This window comes from Chlamydomonas reinhardtii, chromosome 6 (assembly GCF_000002595.2).
Source record: "Chlamydomonas reinhardtii strain CC-503 cw92 mt+ chromosome 6, whole genome shotgun sequence".
Lineage (NCBI taxonomy): Eukaryota > Viridiplantae > Chlorophyta > Chlorophyceae > Chlamydomonadales > Chlamydomonadaceae > Chlamydomonas > Chlamydomonas reinhardtii.
The window spans coordinates 5791757-5811259 of NC_057009.1; the positions used below are offsets into that span (position 1 = coordinate 5791757).

General features: G+C 69.0%; 2 protein-coding genes across 2 annotated transcripts; one reads left to right on the forward strand and one right to left on the reverse strand.

Annotated features, from left to right (window-relative positions):
• The first annotated feature begins 24 nt into the window (after nt 1-24).
• On the forward strand, nt 25-9836 carry CHLRE_06g287550v5 (uncharacterized protein). The gene is made up of 13 exons (XM_043063367.1): nt 25-358; nt 583-2232; nt 2581-2956; nt 3303-3451; nt 3755-3916; nt 4188-4286; nt 4484-4828; nt 5068-6241; nt 6460-6668; nt 6874-7119; nt 7335-7586; nt 7905-8045; nt 8229-9836. The coding sequence occupies exons 1-13, from the start codon at nt 98-100 to the stop codon at nt 9315-9317; spliced, it is 6153 nt and encodes a 2050-aa protein (XP_042924073.1). The 5' UTR covers nt 25-97; the 3' UTR covers nt 9318-9836.
• Nucleotides 9837-9853: 17 nt separating this feature from the next.
• CHLRE_06g287600v5 (uncharacterized protein) lies at nt 9854-18864 on the reverse strand. The gene is made up of 9 exons (XM_001695448.2): nt 18698-18864; nt 17741-18342; nt 17282-17456; nt 16923-17063; nt 16649-16792; nt 16274-16438; nt 13861-16107; nt 13563-13663; nt 9854-13405 (listed from the first exon to the last, which is right to left on the reverse strand). The coding sequence occupies exons 2-9, from the start codon at nt 18295-18297 to the stop codon at nt 12109-12111; spliced, it is 4827 nt and encodes a 1608-aa protein (XP_001695500.2). The 5' UTR covers nt 18298-18342; nt 18698-18864; the 3' UTR covers nt 9854-12108.
• Nucleotides 18865-19503: the final 639 nt, after the last annotated feature.

Here is a 19503-nt window from a genome sequence, read left to right on the forward strand (position 1 = left end):
AACTATTATTGTATGCACGCTATCATGACAACACACCCATGACTGGACCAGGTCGACAGACGCTTCAATTCAAAGCGTTTCTCACCCCCGGCGTGAGATGGCGCCAACTGCGGGAGAGCAGCTTCTCCTGGACTTGCTGCACGATGATACGCTGTCGGACGACGAATTAAAAAGCCTCTTCGTGGATGGGACACACGCGCAGCCATCGCGTCCAGGTTCCGACCGATACGCCACAGTACCACAGCCGGACCTCTGGGCCGCAGCGCTTCAGCTAGCCAAGGATGGCTACCTCCCACACAGCAAGGCGATTCGTCAGAGGCATGGCGCCGGGCCCCGAGCGCAGGCACAGAAGCAGCAGGTGACGCTGGAGCAGGAGGGTAGGGGCGGGCCTTAACGACACGGGTTTGGTCGTGGCTGTTTATGCCACCTTTCCAGCTGTCTGCACCTGTCCCTGACCAATGCCACGCGGGCCCCGAACCTGCAACCAGCCCTGCACCCAACCTGTGGCACCATGCCGGTATGTGCGCATGGCGCTGACCTGCAACCTCACGCTGCACCCTCTGGACCGGCCCATCGTTGCAGGCCACCGCCAGCGGCCCGCCCACCAGCCCCGCCGCCTTCCCCGCGCTGCCCTCCGCGGCGCTCCCGCCCGTGCCCACGCCCTCTGCCTCCGCCGCCACGCCCACCTCCTCCCGCATAACACACGGCGCCTATGGCACCGGCTCCGCCGGTCCTGGCGCATGGGGCGGCGCCCCCACGCCCGCGCCCAGCCTCACCAGCGCCGCCGACACGCCATCCGCGATCAGCGCCAGCGCCAGCGCCGCCACCAGCGCCGCCGCCGGCCGCAACCTGCAGGGCGCATGGGCTCAGGGGCCCGTGGGCGGCATCAGCCAGCGGAAGCAGGCCGCGCTGGACGAACGCATGACGGGCAGCCGCCACCCGCACCAGGCCACGCCGCAGTCCCACGCCAGCCACGCCACGCCCTCGCTCTCACACTCGCAGTCGCAGTCGCGGCCCGGCGGCGGCGTCTGGGCGGCCAGCAGCCCCACCGCCTCCGTCACCAGCACCGCAGCCACAGGCGGCGGCGGCGGCGGCGCTGGATCCGCATGGGCGGCAGCGGCGCGCAACACCGGCGGTCGAGGGGGCCCCGGGGCAGGTGCGGGTGGAGCCACACCCAGCTCTGCTGCAGGGCCGGGGCCGGAGGCGGGCGGGTACACGCCGGTGACGGGCATCGCCAACGGCCCCGCGAGCGAGGCGGGCGGCAGCAGCGTGAAGCGCATCGTCCCCCGACCGGTGCAGCAGGAACAGCAGCAGCAGCAGCAGCAGCAGCAGCAGCAGCAGCAGCAGCAGCAGCAGACACTGGGCTCGCATGCGCCCTCCCCCGCGGGAGCTGCTTGGGGCCCGCGGCCTGGCGGCGCCGGCACCGGCCCTACAGTAAAGCGACTGCAGCCACAGCCGGTGCCGTCGCCCTCGCCGCCGCCTGGGGCCGTCGTTGCCGCCAGCCCCGCGCTCAGCGCCAGCAGCAGCGGCGCGGCTTGGCCTGCAATCACCGCCGCGGGCCCAGCCTCCGCCAACCCTTGGGGCGTGCCCCCGATCGCCACCTCCCGCCCCCAACAGAAGGCTGGCGGCAGTGCGGCCCCCGCGGCGCCGGCGGCCTCAGCAGCGGCATCATACCTACCCGGGGACCCCACCACCCCCATCAGCTCGGTAGTGACTGCTCTGGCGGGCGCCGCCGGCGCCGCCGCCACCGCCGCTCCCTCCATGTCGACGCCGACGTTGGTGCTGCAGCCTGTGGAGTCAGGCACCGCAGGCGCCGCTGGGGCGGCAGTGGCGGCGGCGGCGTCGCTGGCGGCCGGCGCCAGCCCGCCGTCCGTCACGTCGCGCCCGCAGGCCGCCCCCCGCTGGCTCGAAGTGGGCGCGGCTGGCGGCGCGGCGGCCGCTGCTGCGCCGCCACAGGTACTGGCCCGCTGTCTCTCAGACGTGGTGGAGAGTCCATCAGCGGCCACGGCGCCGGCATCGGCCGCCGATGCCGGCGCCGACGCCGACGTGCGTTCCGGCACAGCAGGGATGCTGGTTGCGGGCGATAGCGATGTCGATGGCTCAGCTGCGGCTGCAGGGCGCAGTGGAGTCGAGGCTGCGGCGCCGCTGGGGCGTGTGTGGGGTCCGGCGCATGAGCGGCTGGCGCAGCTGCATGCGGCCGTGCTGTGCTCGGGCCGCGTGGCGTGCCTGCAGGTAAGGGTAGGGCGAAGGGCACTGGAGGACGAGTGCGCTGTTGTTAGTGAGCGCGCTGAGAGGCAACGGCTCAGGCGCTAGGCGGGTGTGCGGGAGGCATGACCACATGGGGACTGCATCCTTGACTGCACTGCTGCTGTGTCAGCCCACACCTGGAACGCTCTGCCCAAGCACCCGTTCCCTTGCCCCTGCCCCACCCCTGCTCCACCTCTGCCCCTGCTCCACCCCTGCCCCTCTGCCCCTGCCTCTGCCCCACCCCTGCCCCTGCTCCACTCTGCTCCACCCCTGCCCCTGCCCCTGCCTCACCCCTGCCCCTCTGCCCCTGCTCCACCCCCGCCCCCGCCCCAGGACGACCTCAGTGAGCTGCTGTACCTGCTGGCGGCGCCGCCGGAGGCCCTGACAGAGCCGGCGGCGGCAGCGGCTACAGCCGCCCCAGCTGCTACCACCATTCCCACTTCCGCCTCCGCTGCTGCTACAGCTACAGCTACAGCGGCAGCTGCAGCTGCAGGCGCCTGGTCGCTGCCGACTGCCGTGCAGTACGGCTGTGCGGTGCTGTCGCGGTGCGGCGGGCTGCTGTCGGGCGTGGGGCACCAGCTGCTGGCGGCGGTGGCGGCGTGCGCGGCGGCGCGTGTGGCGGCGCCGGCGCTGGCCAGGACGGCGGAGGCGGCGGCGGAGCGCTGGGAGAAGAGCCTGGCGCGGCGGCGGGCGGTGGACGCCCTGGGAGGTGAGGGGTGAGGGATATGTGCCCGAGCCCAACAAAATAAGTCCACAAGGGGAGGGGAGGCCTGGGGTTCGGGGATGGCGAGCGCACTGCGGTGCCAGGAGAGTTAAGCAGCGGGGGTGCGTACTTGTATGAGTGAGTCCGAGCGGGGGTCCCAAAAGGGGGGAGGGCTGGGGCTCGGGGATGGAGAGCGTACTGCAGTGCCAGGAGCAGCGGTGGTGGAGTATGTACATGACTGCGAGCGGTCCTTGCTGTGAGATCTGCGGCTTGGCCGTATCGGACCGCATCACCAGGACCCCTGACCGTCTTACCCCGGTGCTATGCCCGGCGCCGCCTTACCGGCCTCCAGGCCAGCGGCTGCAGCTGGTGGGCCCCATGCTGCAGGCCGGCAGCGACGCGGTGGGCGCCGCCGCCGGGCGCAGCCGCAGTGCCGAGCAGCAGCGGCGGGTGGCCAACCGGGAGCGCTGCCGTGACGCATTCTTCTCCCTAGTGCGCCAGGTGCGGAGGCGTGCTCGCGGTGCGGCAGCCGGTGCCGTTAGCGCCGCACTGCCACCCGTGCCGCCGTTGCTAGCTCGCCTGGGCGATCTTTGCACAGGCCGTGCACCGTGACGTGTGCTGCCGGCACTTCAACACTCACAGCACGAAGCAGCCACCTCCGTACTGCCTAATGCCCGGCTGTGCTTTTGAGCGCCCCACTATGCCGTGTTTGGGCATTTGCGGCCGCCCACCTGCATGGGCTATGCCGTGTTTGGGCATTCAAATCATCGTGGCCGCCGCCACCGCCGCCATCACGTCGCGCAGGTGTCGTCGCTGCTGGGCCGGGTGGAGGCGGAGGCGGCGCCGCCCACCGCGGCGGCGGAGGCGCTGGTGCCACTGCGCGCCGCCGCCGGGGAGCTGTTGGGATCGCTACAGCCGGAGAACCTGCCCTTCTTCGCGGAGCTCATCACAGGCTGCGTGCTGCAGGTGTGGGTGTGATTCGACGTGTCGGTCAGCTGAAGGGGAACGGGTGTATGGCATGTGTATGTGTACGTGTGTTAAAGAGACAAGGAAGAACAATACACGCAGGACAGTGCATGCAATGCAGAGTTACGTGTGTGTGTGCTCTTGTGTGTTCGTGTGTCCCCGAGAGCCGCGCCTGCTCGGGCTGACCTTCACCCGCACCTGCTTGTGCCGCCCACCGCAAGTACGCCTCCCTTCTTACCCAGCCCCACGCATCCCACCCAACCCGGTCCAGGCCGCCGCCACCGGTGAGAGCCTGGTGGAGGGAGACCTTGCGCACCTGGCCACACGCAACCCCTCCAAGTTCCAGAGGCTCAACCAGAGGCTGGCAGCGGTGAGGTCCTGGGGCCAAGTGGACGGGGATAGGGCTGCGGGTGGGATGAGTGCCCGCGGCGTGAATGCGGGCACCTGCGGAATGGACTTGCGGTTTGTCTGCTTGCGCTGGGGTACAATAGCCGGTGTCGTGTGGTGGCTTCGGGTGTGGGCGCCTTCCCAGGCGTGGTTGAAGGGCATCCCTTGTCGCGCGCGCAGGGCCCCACCTTATCAGGCAGCCATCAGCAACAGCAGCAGTCCGCGCTCTCCAACGGCAGCCGCCAGGCAGCCGGAGGTGGCGGCGGCGGCGGCTTCGGCGCCCGCGCCGCCGTCAGCGGAGGGCCGGGAAGCGCCTACGGTGGAGGCGGCGGCGGAGCCGCCGACTTCGGCGGTAGCGGCGGCGGCGGCAAGGACTCCTACGGCGTGTTGTTGCGGTGCGGCGCTGCGGTGTCCCGCTGCTGTGTGTTCCCGGCGCCGCAGCGGCCCTACGTGCTGCTGCTGGAGCTGTGCGACAGCGCGGCGCTCACGGCGGCGGTGGCCAGGCACATGGCGGGGGTGCTGCAGGTGGGCGGGGCAGGGCGGGGCAGGGCGGGGCGGGGCAGGGGCAGGGGCAGGGCGGGGGGGAGGGAGGGGCAGGCGCAGGGGCAGGGGCTGCGTGGGGTCTGCTATAGCGGCGCGTGACCGATTGGGTGGCCTAGGATGGTTGCTGGGACCGAGCGCTGGGAACGGTCGCTCTTTGGGTAAGTCATAATGCTTAACGTTCACGTCGCCGTCGCAACCGCCCGCATACTCCTCCTGCGCAGGGCATGCTGTGCAAGTGGCTTGGTGTGCCTGTGGGGCCGCCAGGCCAGCCGGCGCCGCACGCCAAGACCGGCCCCGGCGGCGCCGCCACCTCCACCTCGCCAGCAGCGGCCCTGGGGCGGCTGGGCGAGCCCGTGGTCGCCGCCGGCACCCTGGCCGCCTACCTGGCCTATCTAGGCACCGTGTACGGCGCCGTACGGTACGGCGTGGCGCTGCCACACCTGGCCGCGGTGTCGTACTCGCCTTCCAAGCCAGTGGCGGCGCCGCCGGAGGCGGCGGCCGCATCGGCGGCGGCGGCTGCCGCCGCCGCCACCAGCCGGCAGCGGCAGCAGCAGCCGCACCGGATGGTGCCGCCGCGGCGGCCGCCTCTGGATGTGCAACAGCTGCTGCGGCTGGCGGAGGAGCGGCCTGAGGCGCTGGTGATCGTGGTGCCGGTGGTCGTGCAGTACCTCTACTTCCTCACGCACGGCATCCGCGTCGCCTCCGGCCAAGCCGGGCTGGGCTCCGACGGCGACGCCGCCGACGGCGGTGCTGCAGGCGGCGGCGGCGCTGCCGCCGCCACCTTTGTGTCCGACGGCGCGGTGCCGCCAGCGCCGTACCTGCGCGGTGTGGCGGCGCGGCTGCGGCGGCTGCTGGCGGCGCCGCCGCTGGCGCCGCACCAGGATTCCTTCTGTGCCGCCGCCCTGTGTCTGCGCAGTTCGGCTGAGGAGGCACTGGCGCACGCGTACGCCGCCGCCGCGGCGGCTGCCGCCGCGGCCGCCGCCAGCGGCGCCGGCGGTGTTGCCGCCGCGCTCGACGACGAGGACGACGTCGAGTACGACGACGGTTACGGTTACGGATACGTCTCGGGGGCTGGCGGCCGCGGTGTGCCGTACGGGGCTACGTCGTACACAGTGGGTGGCAGCACGTCCGTGTCTTGCTCGCCCGCCCGGCCCCTCCTGTCGGGCCGCGAGCTCGGCGTCAGCGCAGGCCCGGCGGGTGCGGCTCCTGGTGACGGTGCCGCCGGCGCCGCCGACACTGACGCGGCGGCAGGGCTGGCGGCGGCGGCGGCCAGCACCGCCGGCATGGGCTTGGGCCCGCCTGTGTGTGACCCCAGCTGGACCACCAGCCTGGCCCAGGGGCTGCAGGCCATGGACGGACTGGTGGACGCGCGCTTCCAGGAGCTGTGCTGCCCGGGTGGGTGGTTGACAGGTGGTTGACAGGTGGTTGACAGGTGGTTGGATGGTTAGGTGCGGGCGTGTGGCTGGAAGAGGACGGACGCGGGATGGTCGCATGAACAGCACCGGGAAAGAGGCAGCGGGCATGTGACCATCCCTGCTGCCGGCTGTCGCAGTTGCGCTGTCGGCCCGGTCGCCCTCTCACCCATGTGCCTCGCATCTGCACCCGCCGCGCAGCCATCGAGGAGGTGTCCCGGCTGTTGCAGCGCACCGCGGCCGCAGTGGCGGTCACGGCCTCGGGGCGCAAGGCCGGCATGGCGGGGTCGCCTGCGGGCCACGGCGCCGAGGCGCGGCCGGTGGCGCGGCGCGTGCCGCCGGCGCCGCTGAGCCGGGCCGCGGGCGCGGGCGTGGCGGGCGGTGTGCCCGTACCGGACAGCGTGGCCGCGGTGAGCTGCCTGCAGATGCTTGCCGGCTAGCTAGCCCGCGTGGAGCCTCGCAGCTCTCCCATATTGTCGCGTGAGCCTGTGTTGTTGCCCGATCATGGCAGCCCAGATTTCGCACGGCGCATCCTGTGTGTCTGACCACCCAACCACCCAACCCCCCCCCCCCCCCCCACACACACACACACACACCGCGCCCGCCCCTGCGCAGGTGCTGTCCGCGCCCGGCCCCAGCCCGCTGCAGCAGGCGCTGACTCAGGCACTGCTGGGGCAGTACAGCACGGGCGAGCACGCCGTGGCCATGCGGGACGTGGTGTCGTACGTGACCGGCGTGCTGGCGGTCAACGGCGCGGCGGCGGCGCTGGAGCTCATCGTGCCGGCGGCGGCGGCGCAGCAGCTGGCGGCGCTGGCCGAGGCGGTGCGGCTGCTGCTGAGGGAGCGGGTGCGGGCGGCGCAGGTGCGGGGAGGTGGTCAGGAAGGTGGTGCGCGGGACGTGGGTGTTGAGGGTGCAGGATGGAGGGCGTGCGAGGGCGCCACTACGAGGGGGTTAGCTGTTTGTGCTACCGCTTGTGTGTGTGTGTGTGTGTGTTTTGGGGGGGGGGGGTTCACCTTGGCAACCATTTTTACGGCCGGTATTAAAACGTGCTGCTGGCATCATGGTTCTGTGAGCAGGAGGCGTCGGCGGCCTCAGCTGCGGCGGCGGCCTTGGCCGCCACAGACACGGACGACAGCTTGGCGCCCAGCACGCCGACCACCGCCGCCGCGGCGACCGCGCTGGCTCCGCCGGTGACACTCTCTGAGGCGCTGGTGGCGGCGGCGGCGCCGGCGGAGGCGGCTGTGGCGGCAGCCATCGCCGCCAGCCTTGAGTTGGCGCTGCCGGCGGTGCGGCTGCAGCTGCGTGAGAACGCACACAAGTCACTCCAGGTGGGTGCGGGGAATAGGCGGAGGTTCGGAGGGGTAGTGCATTCCACTCTCAAAATAAACCAACCCGGAAGAGAGGGTTGCCGGCACATGCGCGTGTGGGCGCGTGGCGTAAAGCTGCGGAGGAGGCGTTGGGGGCAGTGCGGGCACTGCGGAGTTTGTGCAACACTGCGCAGCTTCACAACCGCCGTCGCGTAGTTATGCATGGACCCCCCCACACACACAAACACACACCTGGCTACGCCCTTTCACTTCTTAAATAATCATGAATGTAACCCCACGATGTACCCCCCCCCACACACACACACACACGTGCGCCAGGCGCTGCTGTCCGGCACGGTGCCAGACGAGGCGGTGGCGGCGGCTGCGGCGCTGGCGGCCCAGAGCGCCGAGGTGGCGTGTCTGCAGCGGCTGGTGGCGCACGTACCGGCGGCGGTGCGGCACCACCTGGCGGAGGAGCAGGTGGGGAGGGAGGGGTTGTCGGCGGGTGGTCAAACCGCATGCGCGTCAGTCCATGCATGATGCCGCTGGGTCTTTGTCTTTGCCGGGACGTGTGATAGGCAGAGCGGCGCGTGCACGCTTGCACACACACACACACACGCGCATGTGGTTCCTTCCTTTTACACTCCAAACACGCGCGTTCAGGTGAAGCACGTGGTGCGCGAGGCGCTACGCGAGGTGGAGCGCTCGGCGGCGGCGGTGGCGCGCAGCAGCCTGGCGGCGGCAGTGGCGGCGGAGGCGGCCGCAACTGAGGCTGCAGCGGGGGCAGAAGCGGAGGCGGAGACCGCCGCTGGTGAGCCTGTGCTTGCACCAGAGGCGGGCGCAGCAGCTAGCTCTGATGACAGCGCTGGGGCCCGCCCCAAAGCGCCGCTGCCCCACTACGCCACCACAGAAGCGCGCAGCGCCCCCTCGACACCCCGGGCCGCATCTGTACCCTCCGCCCCCGTCTCCACAGCTGCCGACCCAGCGGCAGCGGGCGCAGCCGTCGGCATGGCTCTGGTACGACTTGCGGCGGCGGCGGCGGCGGCCTCTGACGACGAAGCGCCGTTGGGCCTGGCAGTCGACGCTGTGCTGCAGCACACAGGCGGAGCACGCGGCGGCGGCATCCTGGCGGTGGCGCTTGCCGCCGCCAGGGCTCAGGCCGCCGCTGTGCCGGCGGCGGCGCCAGTAGACCCAATGGCCTGGGCCGCGCATCCCGCCGTGGCGGCGGCCGCCGCTGCCGCCGGCGCGGCGCTGTACGGCGGCATCCGCGGCGGTGACGTGGCCGCCGACGCCGTGGAGCGGTTGCTGCAGCGCTGCCTGCGCGCCGCCACCACGCTGACGTCAGCGGCGGGCGACGGCACCGGCGCCGCCGCCGCCGCGGCAGCTGTCGGCAGCGACCCCCCTGACGTGGCGGCGGCGCTGGCGTTCCTGGCGGAGGTGGGGCTGGCGGTGGTGGCGGCTCACGCGGCGGACTCGCCCAACTGGGCCGGATCCATCTGGGCCGCCTCCGTCGACGTCACAGTGGAGAGTTATCCCTACTTCCCGGAGGTGGCGGCGCCGCCAGGCGCCGCCGCCGACGCGGCGGCAGCGGCAGCGGCAGCGCTGCCGCGCGCGCTGCCGCCCATGCTTGCGAACCTGTACCACGGCCTGGCGGCGTTTGGCCGGGACGTGGAGAGCTGGCGGCTGCTGCGGGCGCTACGGCTGGCGCTGCAGCGGGTGACCATGGGCCACTTCACGGCACTGGATGTGTAGGGGCACGAATGGAGCGGCGAAGGGCGGCTTTGGCTCACGCTTTTGCGGGGATCCGTGGCGTTGCATTCAGGAGGGCCAGGACTGCGGCCCAAGGTACTGCCGTACTGGTCTGGGCGGGTGGCAGGCCCATTGGCCAATCAGTGACTGGTGCAATTAGGTTTGTGCAGGAGGGCGGAATGCACTCGTGATTTGCGTCCAGCAGACGGCGGCAAGGCCTCGGGGCGGGGGTGCGATGCATGTATGTAATTTTTAGTCAGGAGAGTTTGTGATTTGGACATTGCGTGGCCTCGTGGTCGGCTGTGTTGATGTAGGGCATCTGCATCACGAACAGTTGGGGGGATGAGCGGGCCAGGGCATGCCGTGCACCGGGCGCTGCGCGGCTGCTGATAGGTATACGAATAGCGCCAGGATAAGGAGAGCATTAGACACACGTGAGCTTCCGAAACATGGCTGTGCTAGTTCCCAAGCCGGTGTGGCTGATTAAGCTGCTTCCATGATTTCAACCCGGCCCGAGACCGTGGCAAGCGCTGGACGGGTGGTGTTTTGTGTTACACAGAACTCCCCGCCGACGTGCGCTCCTACTACCACCTTGACTACCACGGCACCTCACACAGCCTCACACACCACAAGTGCGCACGCCTGCCTTTCGCATGGCGCCTGGCAGCCCTCACCCCGGATGGCACCAGCTGGCTCCAGGTGCTCCGGGCGCGGCGGCAGCACTGGCACGGGGGACACCGCGAGCAACACACCGTCACGCCACACACCGCTGCATGGCTTGCGTGGCGTGCTGTCAGCGTGTCATCGCGCCCCCGGCCCCAAAACGGCCGCCCGCCATGCCCATCTTCACATCCGTGTGACCGAGTCAACTCAGACTCCCGCTATACCGACAATCACAATCGCGCTGCCGCATCACCGCATGATCTGCCCAACAACGCACCCGGTCTTGCAAGATATAATGACTACACCAGCCATACTGGCGGCACCGCGAATCCACGCTTCTGCACTGCCACGACGCTTCGCGCGCCAGACAAAACTGAGAGTGCTCATGCAGCCTGCCACTGCGCAGGTGGGGCTCCGGAATGAGCCCACACAACACCCGCGTAGTACGAAAGTCGCTAAGCCAGCAGACTAAGCCAGCAGACTAACGTTGTTCCCGACAAACTTAAATAGCGTATCGTTTAGGACATGCGAGCTCGGGGGCGCTAAAGCTGCTGCTGCCTCGCCCTGATACTCAACCACGAGAAAATCAACCGTACGACATGATCCAACAAAAGCTGTGACCCAACCACAACCGTCAGAGTACATCAAACATCACGCATTACACTCCGCTATCTCCCGCCTCCATTGCACGGGCCGATCACGCACTTTTACTTTGTACCAAAACCTGCACTTTGCCGAGCAGCAGGCATCCGGCTTCCCGCCACACTCCTCTCCCTGGCATTTCTGTGATAGTAGCCGGCTTCCGGCCTGCTCACCGCTCGGCACCGATACGACGTACACGATACCGACATGACAAACAAAAACCTTTTGACTCAATCACAGCACTGCACTCCGCCCCCCGTACAAGTACACACTGCCACACACGCGCAGCTCTGCGCGTGTCCCCGAATTGGATGCGAGTGGAATGCATACAAGGATGAAGAGGGTGGAGCCGCTCCACAGCGGCCCGGTGGACCCGACATGCGGCTTCGCGTGTGCGCCCTTCTCCTCCCGCGCCCTGGCGCCGTAGCAATGACTGATCTTCTTTGTGCATAGTATGCACCTCTTCCAACCCCTCTTCTTTGCTGGCTTCAGTACTTGACATTGCCTCTGCCTGCGCGCCCACCGCCCACACGGCTGCAACACACGTTGTTCCAACAGCTCCATTCGCCGCTACCAACATACACACACGCACACATTTTGCGTTTATTTTCCTTGTGCTCTTTAACACACGCACACACGCCTACGCCAAGGCGTGGATAACGCCACTGTTCCTCAGGTGCCGCGCTCGTGCTTCCCGCACCATTGGCCTGTTATGCCGCCTCCGACAAGCCGGCAACCTGATTGGGCGCCGCGTTGCAATTAAGGCCTATGTAAGGCATGCGCGCCTATGTAAGGCATGCGCGCCTATCAGAACTATGTATACTTACTTGCCAAGTGCAACGATATCCCATGCAGCTTGGCACCGCCTCGAAAACTGTGCTCGAGATTCTTCTACCATGCCGCGCCCTTGTTGCAGGGGAGAAAGCAGCCATCCCCGCGGCACTCCCTCTGTCCTACCGGCCCTTGTCCGTTGTGCGGCCGTATCTGTATCCGATCGCCATGCGCCGCACCGCACCCCCGACCCCCACTCCCTGCCGTAGCCCGCTGCGGGGCGCACAAGACCTCTCCTGCAGTGCCCGCCGCCGCGAAATGAATGGCATGCGAAGAGTATTAGTCCCAGGAACCTGCCTGCTCGACGAACGCTGCCGTAGAGGTTGACCTACACAGAGGCCCACGCCAAGCCATGCTGCGCCCGACCAAACTGATATCCAAACACACCTTAGCGAAACCCAGTACCCAGAACTAAGCCGCCCACGCACAAACGCTGCTAGGACCCACAGTGAAAGGCCAACCCCCACGCAACATATCAGAAGTTCTCTTCTCCTGTTGTACAGACAATCTAACGCACAGTGTACACGCGTAATGCCGCCGCCTCTCCCACGCTCTTCTTATGCCACCTTTTCCTGCTCCGACCGCTGCACGTTTTGCTTCACTGACAGCCGTCCAATGCGACGTCCTTGCAGCGCTTGCCTAGTTGGCTAACTGGTAATTACGATTCGTCGTCTGACATCGCCAGCAGCGCTGAGATGTCTCCGCACGCTGGGAGGTCGAAGCCGTCTTCGTCCTCCAGCTCCTGCTCCGCCTGTCGGCGCCGCGCGGCGCCGCCCATGCCACCCGCAGCGCTTGCGCCCGCCTCAGCATCAGACATGCCGCCCGGCATAGAAAGCAGCCCCAGCCCCAGGCCGAGACCCAGGCCGCCGCACAGGCTGCCCACGACGCCCGAGTCAAAGCTGGTGCCAGCAAGGCCCGAGAACGCGCTGACGGTGCCGCCAGGAGCCACGCTCGCTCCCGCTTGGGCTGCGGAGCCGCTGGCGCCAAAGCTGACTGCCAGCATCCCGCCGGCGCCGCTGAGGCTGCCGAGGCTGATGCCGAGGCCGCTCGCGCCGCTGCCCAGCGCGCCCGCGTGGGCGCCGACGCTGGTGCCAAAGCCGGCGCCGGAGGCGGCAGCAGCGCTGGCGGCCGACATGGCGGCGTGCCGCTCCGAGGCGGGGTTGCTGCGGCTCAGCAGTGCCGCGGTGGCGGCAGCGGTGCAGCCGCCGCCAAGCGACAGCGGCGGCTGTGCCTCCTCAGTCCCGGCGGCGGCGGCGCCTCCGGAAGGGATGGCGATGGCGGGCGAGGGAGCGGTGGTCGCGAGCGAGGCGAAGCACAGGGACAGCAGGCCGCTGCCGCTGGTCTGCAGGTTGCAGCCGGACGCGGCGGGGGCGGTGCGGCGCGGTGCGGAGTTGTGGACGCTGCTGGCGTTGCTGGCGCCGGAGCCGGCGCGGCCGGCGGGGCTGCGGCTGCCGGCAGCGTCCTCGTCGGCGCCGCAGGTACTTCCCTTGCCGCTGTCGCTGGAGCCCTTGCCCTCCCTGCCCTTCTTCAGCGATACCGCCGCAGCGTCGGCAAACGCAGACACAGGCGCAGACGAGGCGGCAGCACTGGCAGCCGTGCCAGCGGCGCTTGGCGCACTGGCACCAGCGCCGCCGCGCCCGGCGCCCCGTCCGCCCCGGCGGCCGGCGTGTGTCGCCGACACAGGGGCCGCCGCTGCTGCAGACGTCGCAGGTGGTGCCGGCGGCGGGCTGCTCTCAACCGCTGCAGCACTGCACGCAGCGGCCGCCGCGGGCGCGGGCGCCGCAGCCGCGGCCGGCCCCGTCGCGGGTGCGGCCTCCGCGGCACCGCCTGCAGCGGTGGCCGACGTGGCGGCCAGCTGCGCGGCCTCCAGCGCGGTGAGGCCGTGGCCGGGCGGCGTGATGACGGCCAGAATGGCCTCGGGGCACAGCCCGATGGCGAGCAGGTTGGCGGTGATCCTGTCGTGCGCCGAGTGGGACCAGGGGCAGTGCAGAGTCGCCAGCCTAGTCAGGAGAAGGCCTTGGGCTTCGTGGCGGCACGGTACCAACTGTTTACTGCAGGTAACGCGGAACAGCGAACATAAGAAACACGCGCTCGTGCTCGCAAACCCCGCACCTGAGCCGCTCCTGCGCAAGCGCCCGCTCCACCGCCTCTGTCTCGTGTGCCTCGGCGTCCATGAGTGCCGCCGCTAGCTCCTGACTGTGCCGCTGCTCAGCCTGCGGATGAGGGACATGTGCGAGCGAGCGCCGGCCGTTAGCGGTAGGCTTAGCACAAGGCCTGCCGAGAGTGCGGGAGCCTTCTCGACGCGTATACGAGTGCACATCCATGTATAAACCACCCGTGCACGGGCTGTGAGCTAACGGCGGCCACATATTTTCCGCTCGTGACTCCCCTGCCCCGCCTTCCGACCCACCTTGCGCAGCCGCCGATGCAGCAGCTCCTGCTCGGCCTTGAGCCGTGCCACCTCCGACATGGAGCTACTGCCTTGAGCTCCGCCGCCTCCGCCGCCTCCGTGGGCGACAGCAGTAGCACCAGCGGCGCCCAAGCTGCTGGCCAGCACCCCCATCACCTTGCCCGTAGCCGGCGCCGGCGGCGCCATTGCAAGCGGCACGGCGGCGGAGGAGCTGCCGAGACTCAGGCGCCGCAAGGAACCATCGCCGACGCCGGGGCTGCTGCCGGAAGGGTACTCGCCGCATCCGGAGCGGCGAGGCGGCGGCACCTCGGTCCCGCCCAGCGCCCCGACGCCAAAGCTGGCCGCCGTCGGCACCGGCACCGCGGTGACAGGCGCGGGTGCGGCTGCGGGCGCAGCAACCGCCTGCTGGACAGCCAGCCCGTCGACGGACCCAGGCGTCAACGTGCCGGCGGTGCTGCCGCCCACGGCGGCGTCGAAGCCACAGCCGGACGAGAGCGCGCCGCTGCTCGCCGCGCTGTTGGTCTTGCTGTGGTGGCAGCCGGGGTGCGGGTGCGGGGGTTGCAGAGCGTGCGCAGGCTGCGGCGGGCGGAGGGCCTGGGGGTCAGCCACCACGATCGCCATCGCGCCGGGCGCCGCGTGCGACACGGAGGCGGCGGAGGTGGAGGAGGCTGCCAGAGCGGCCTGGAGCAGCACGTCCACGGGACTGGGTCGGGTCCAGTCGTGGGCCAGGATGTGGTGGCCGAAGGACCGAGGCGAAGAGGCGCCGTGGCCCGGGTGGCTGCAGGTGCTGTGGCCGGTTGAGCTGCCAACCTCGGACTCGGCGACGGACGCGACGGAGGGCGGCGCCGTGCTGCCTGTGTCGCAGCCAGCGTGGTGACTGGAGCCGCCGGAGGCCGCCGGAGGCGGCGCGGGCGCAAATGCAGACGTCTGCAAACCGGCGGCGGGCGTCTGCGGCGGCGCTGCGGGCGTCTGCGGAAGCGCACGGGGCGGCGGCGCAGGCACGACCGGTGCGGCGGCCGCGGCCCCTGCGATCGGCGCCGTCGACGGCACATCAGGCCCCGAGCTCAAAACGCCGGTGACCGTTGCGGCAAGAGGCGGGTATGAGCGCGGGCTTGCGGCGACATTCACGGCGGCGACGGCAGCAGCAGCGGGGGCCTTAACACCGCCCCAGGCTGGCTTGCGCTCGGCGTGCACTGCGGAGGCCACGGAGGCCGCGGAGGTGGCGATGGGTGGCGCCAGCAGGTGCACGGCCGCCGCCACGGACGCGCTCGCGCATGGAGTAGCAGCAGGTACCGCCTGCTCACCCGCCGTGGCAAGAACGGCGGCGGCAGGGACGTCCGACGCGCCGAGCAGTGCAGCCTTGAAGCGGCAGACGCCAGACGCCACCGTGGGCGCAGCGGAGCAAGCTCCCGCCACGTCCACGACAGCCGGCGCCATCAGGAGTGGCTGTTTCTTGGCGGCACCCGCAGCCGCAGCCTTGCCGGCCGCTGCCGGCGCCGCCGACTGCGACGAGGTCGCCGAGCTTGCGGAGCCGGGGCGGCTGCCGGCAGGCACCTGGCCAGAAGCCGCAGCGGGGTACGAGTGCGGCACCTGTGCTGGAGCCTTCGGCCCCGCTGGCGGCCTAGCCGCGACTCCCGATCCGGAGGGCTTGCTGGAGGGGGCTGTGGACACTGTGGCCTCGTGCTGATCCTGCTGCTGCTGCTGCTGACGCGACTTGGCGGCGCACTTGTGTGAAGAGACGGTCTGCCAGGAGGCGTCGTCCCCGTCGAGTTGGTGGGCCGCCTCCGCAGCCGGCGCCGGTGCAGCGGCATTAGCCGCCGCCTGCTGCTGCTTACTCGACCGTGCGGCCTTGGACACAGCAGGCTGCTGCTGTTGCTGCGGCTGCGGTGGCGCCGGCTCCGACGTTTTCGCCTTTCTTGCCGCGGCACCTGCATCCGCCGACACCTTGCCCGCAACGGGCTCGGCTGCCGCAGGCGTTGCCGCAGCCGCTGAAGCTGAGGCCGATGCTGCCGCGGCCGCAGCTGCTGCCGCCTTCTTCGCCGCCGCCTTCTTCTTCTTGCCTCCAGCAGCCTTGCCTTCGCAGCTGGCGCCGGCGCCTCCCTCTGCCGCTCCGCCGGACGCCGCCGGCCCTGCTCCTGCTCCACCTCCGCCTGCTGCTCCGGCCCCGCTGCCGCCTCCCCCCAGCAGCTCGGCCAGCAGGTCCTGCTGCAGCTTGTTTGCCACAGCCTCCAACTCATCCAGCCGGACCTGTAACATGGTGTGTGGTCAAACACCAGGTCAGCATCAGGACAAAAATGCTCACCAACCCCGTGAGTGTGAGGAGTCGTGGGAGCGGCCAGGGAGTCGCCGCACCATACTTCCCAGTGGCGTCCCAGCCCTCCCACATCCAGCCAGCCACCCAGCCCAAGCCCACCTGCAGCAGGCGGCGGACCTCGCTAGCTGCGGGCGCGTAGTCCAGCACATTGCGGCCGCGCCGGTCACGCTGGCTGATGGCAGCGCCGGCGGCCAGCAGCGCTGACAGCGTGTCGGCCGCGCAGTTGCCGGCCGCGAACATCAGAGCGCTGCGGCCCAGCGCATCCTACGTCATGCGATACAGGGTGACAGACCCCGGTCAGATGCGGCATGCGGCACGTCCGACATGCCACCGTCCGATGCCCTCGACGCGTCGCGCCAGCGCTGCCCGGCGCGGCGCGCTGCCGCACACTGCGTACCTCTTGCCACACGCTGCCCCCATGTAATCCTACCCGCACACCATCCCTCCGCCCCCCCCCCTTACACACACTCTCACCTGCAGCTCCAATGTGGCTCCCGCCTCCAGCAGCACCGCCAGCGCCTCTGTGCCGTTGGCGGCTGCCGCCAGCATCAGCGCGCTGCTGCCGTTGGGTGCCCACGTGTCCGGCACCGCGCCACTAGCCAGCAGCTTACGCATGGCCTGAGAGCAGCGCACAGCGAACAATCACGTCAGCACAGGTTGTAAAGCTGCTGTATTCAGTCGGTACCAAGCCACAGATATCGCAGGGCCATAGCCCTCAGACCCCCCAGCCGTCCCGGCCGCCCCGCACCTGCACAGTGACGCCACCGCTGCCGTCGCCTGCGCAGGCTAGCAGCATGGCGTTCAGCACCTCGCCGCGCTCGCATGCCACCGCCACCTCCACTGGCGTCTGGCCACGGTAGTTGCGCGTCAGGCAGGCGGCAGGGCAGGCCTGCGGTGTGAGGTGCGGTGAGGGCGTAAGGGCAGGGTGCGCAGCACCGTGGTGCACTGGAGGGGCCAATGGACGAGCTGCCCAAGGCAGCTGCCGCAGCACGCTTTGCCTTCAAAGACCATGCCAAGCTAGCGGCCCCGCCCCCCCCCGCATGCATAAGCGATCTCGCCCAGTCGTCGTACGGTACGACAGCGCTCTGCCCGTGGCCATTAGCACACCTTGGTGATGTTGAAGGCGCACATGGGGTGGCCGTGGATGGCGGCGAAGTGCAGGGGCAGGTCGCCGTTGGCGTCGCGCGCGCGCGTGTCGCCGCCGCCCTCCAGCAGCAGGCTCACGCACTCCTCGTGCCCGTACCCGGCGGCGTAGTGCAGGCAGGTGCGGTCCTCACCGTCACTGTGGCAGGGGAAGCGGAGAAAGGAACGGAGGGCGAAGACGGGGTGGCGGGTGTGGGTGGAGGGGGGGGGAAGGTTGGGCGCCGAAACTGCACCACGAGGGTGATTCCACTAGTCAAAAGGACGGCGGGGGGTGCCGCAACGCGTCTTCGGACGGATTTTTCGCCTTGCGCAATTCCTGTATGCCGCCATGCGCAGACCTTGTCTAGCAGAGTCGATCAGAACTAGAAGAGTGTGCTAGCAGGCCCCCTTGGACGCGGCCGGCCCCGGCCTGCGGAGACTTACGCAGCGTGCGCCACAGCAGGGCACTGAGAAAGCGCCTGGGCCAGTTGGTCGGCCAGGCCGAGCTTTGACGCCGCGACTGCGGACGCCATCAGTGTGATGTCCGGCTTCGACGTGGACGCGCTAGCAGCCGAGGAGGGAGGCGCACCATCTTCCGACGATGCGCCCTCTGACGTCAAAGTTGACTTCGACCGCGAACCAGCGCTGGGCCGCGCAGCGCCACTTTGCCTGATATCAGACGTAAAGCGACCGGTTGAAGCGGCCTCTGCAGGTCGCGCTGACGGGACGTGCGCGGAAGGCGCCTCCGAGACTGTTGCGGGGACCCCGCGCTCCTGACTGGTGACACATTCATCGCTTGCTTGGGCCTGCACAATCAGTAGGTACTCGGCCTGTGCACCGACGCGTGTGCTGGCCGAAGCGGCAGTCTCTCCGCGCTCTGGCTCCGATGGCGCGCTTGAGGTGGTCTGAATCAGCACTACCTGCTCAGCCACCTTTTCGTGAGTCGATGACACGAGCTCCGGGTGACGTGCAGCGCAGGGAGGCAGCACCTCGGTCGCCATCTCTATCAACCCCTTCGTGTTCAGCGCTTGAACGGTCTGGCACGCCTGCAACGACAAGGCCAGCCGCGGTTGCTGCGCGTCAACAGAATCGCATGCTCCATCCACGCGTGAATGCCGCAGAATCTTTTGCTCCACTTTTCGACGTGATGGCGCGCTCCATGACGGGTCAGGTCAACGCGTAGCTGCTCTAGAGGCCTTCCAGCTAAGGTCCGTGCACGGTAAGCATCACTTGCCCTTAACAGAGACGTTGCGGCACCTACTTCAAGAGCCCAAACCCTTGCATGGCCAGGGCACCCCCTTACGCGCCCTCTCCAAGCACCTGCCCAGTGCGCTGCTTATAAGCCCAACACGGGATGTATCCCTTCGACGCCGCTGCGAGTCCCCGAAGAGCCCCGCTCACCTCCCGCTGAGTCTTGCCGGGGTTGGTCTCGCTGTCCCTAGCTTTCTGATGCTGCCTTGTGATGTCCTATAGCTAGCCGAGCTCACGAGCTGGAGGGCTCACCTCTCGGCAAAAGGGCCCGGGTAACTGCTTCCATAGCTGCCTGTTTGCTTGCATAAGACGCTGCAATCTATAGTAAGTATGTCACTTGCAGTAAATATGTAATTGGGGGGAGGTACCCGCTACGTTTGGGCAGAGGGGGGTGGTGCGAGATGGGCGAAATGCGCTAATCCCGCAGCTGGGGCACGCCTAGCTGTGTAAAGCATCAACATACACCTCAACATTTGAGGCGTTCATTGTACCCAGACACCAGGCAAAGCCCTTGGGGCCTGGGCCTTTCCCGCCATCGACGATCATGGTCGCCCGTTTGCCGAACTACCGTCCCTGATTGCACAGTACCTGAGGAACCGCCATAGATACAGCTGCTTGTCTCGGCAATGGGTCAAAGGCGCCTCGGTCGCATCAGTGAAAGCCATTCTAGCCGGAAGCGGGAGGGGAGGGGAGGAGGGGGAGGAGGGGCAAGCGCTAATGTAGTAGGAGCTAGTCGTCGGGGCACGGGAGTCTCCTGGGATGACTCGACCCACGGGCGTTTCCGCGAAGATCTTGATCCGGTGCTTGCTAGCCGTCAACTAGTGCGCGCTACGGCTACAGGAATTGCGCACTTGCAGACGTCCATGCGGAGGGGAACGAACCTTACAGGTTGCCATTGACCACTGCGGGACTCAGTGACTCACGCCCCAGACCTCAGGGCCTTGACTTGACCAAGG

Coding starts and splice junctions, on each gene's coding strand:
- CHLRE_06g287600v5 (XM_001695448.2), bottom strand. CDS start 18,297: ATGGCGACCGAGGTGCTGCCTCCCTGCGCTGCACGTCACCCGGAGCTC. Junction 16,108..16,273: donor AGGTCCGCCGCCTGCTGCAG/GTGGGCTTGGGC, acceptor ACCATGTTACAG/GTCCGGCTGGATGAGTTGGA. Junction 13,664..13,860: donor TGCATCGGCGGCTGCGCAAG/GTGGGTCGGAAG, acceptor CCTCATCCGCAG/GCTGAGCAGCGGCACAGTCA.
- CHLRE_06g287550v5 (XM_043063367.1), top strand. CDS start 98: ATGGCGCCAACTGCGGGAGAGCAGCTTCTCCTGGACTTGCTGCACGAT. Junction 359..582: donor CGCAGGCACAGAAGCAGCAG/GTGACGCTGGAG, acceptor CCATCGTTGCAG/GCCACCGCCAGCGGCCCGCC. Junction 7,120..7,334: donor AGCGGGTGCGGGCGGCGCAG/GTGCGGGGAGGT, acceptor TTCTGTGAGCAG/GAGGCGTCGGCGGCCTCAGC.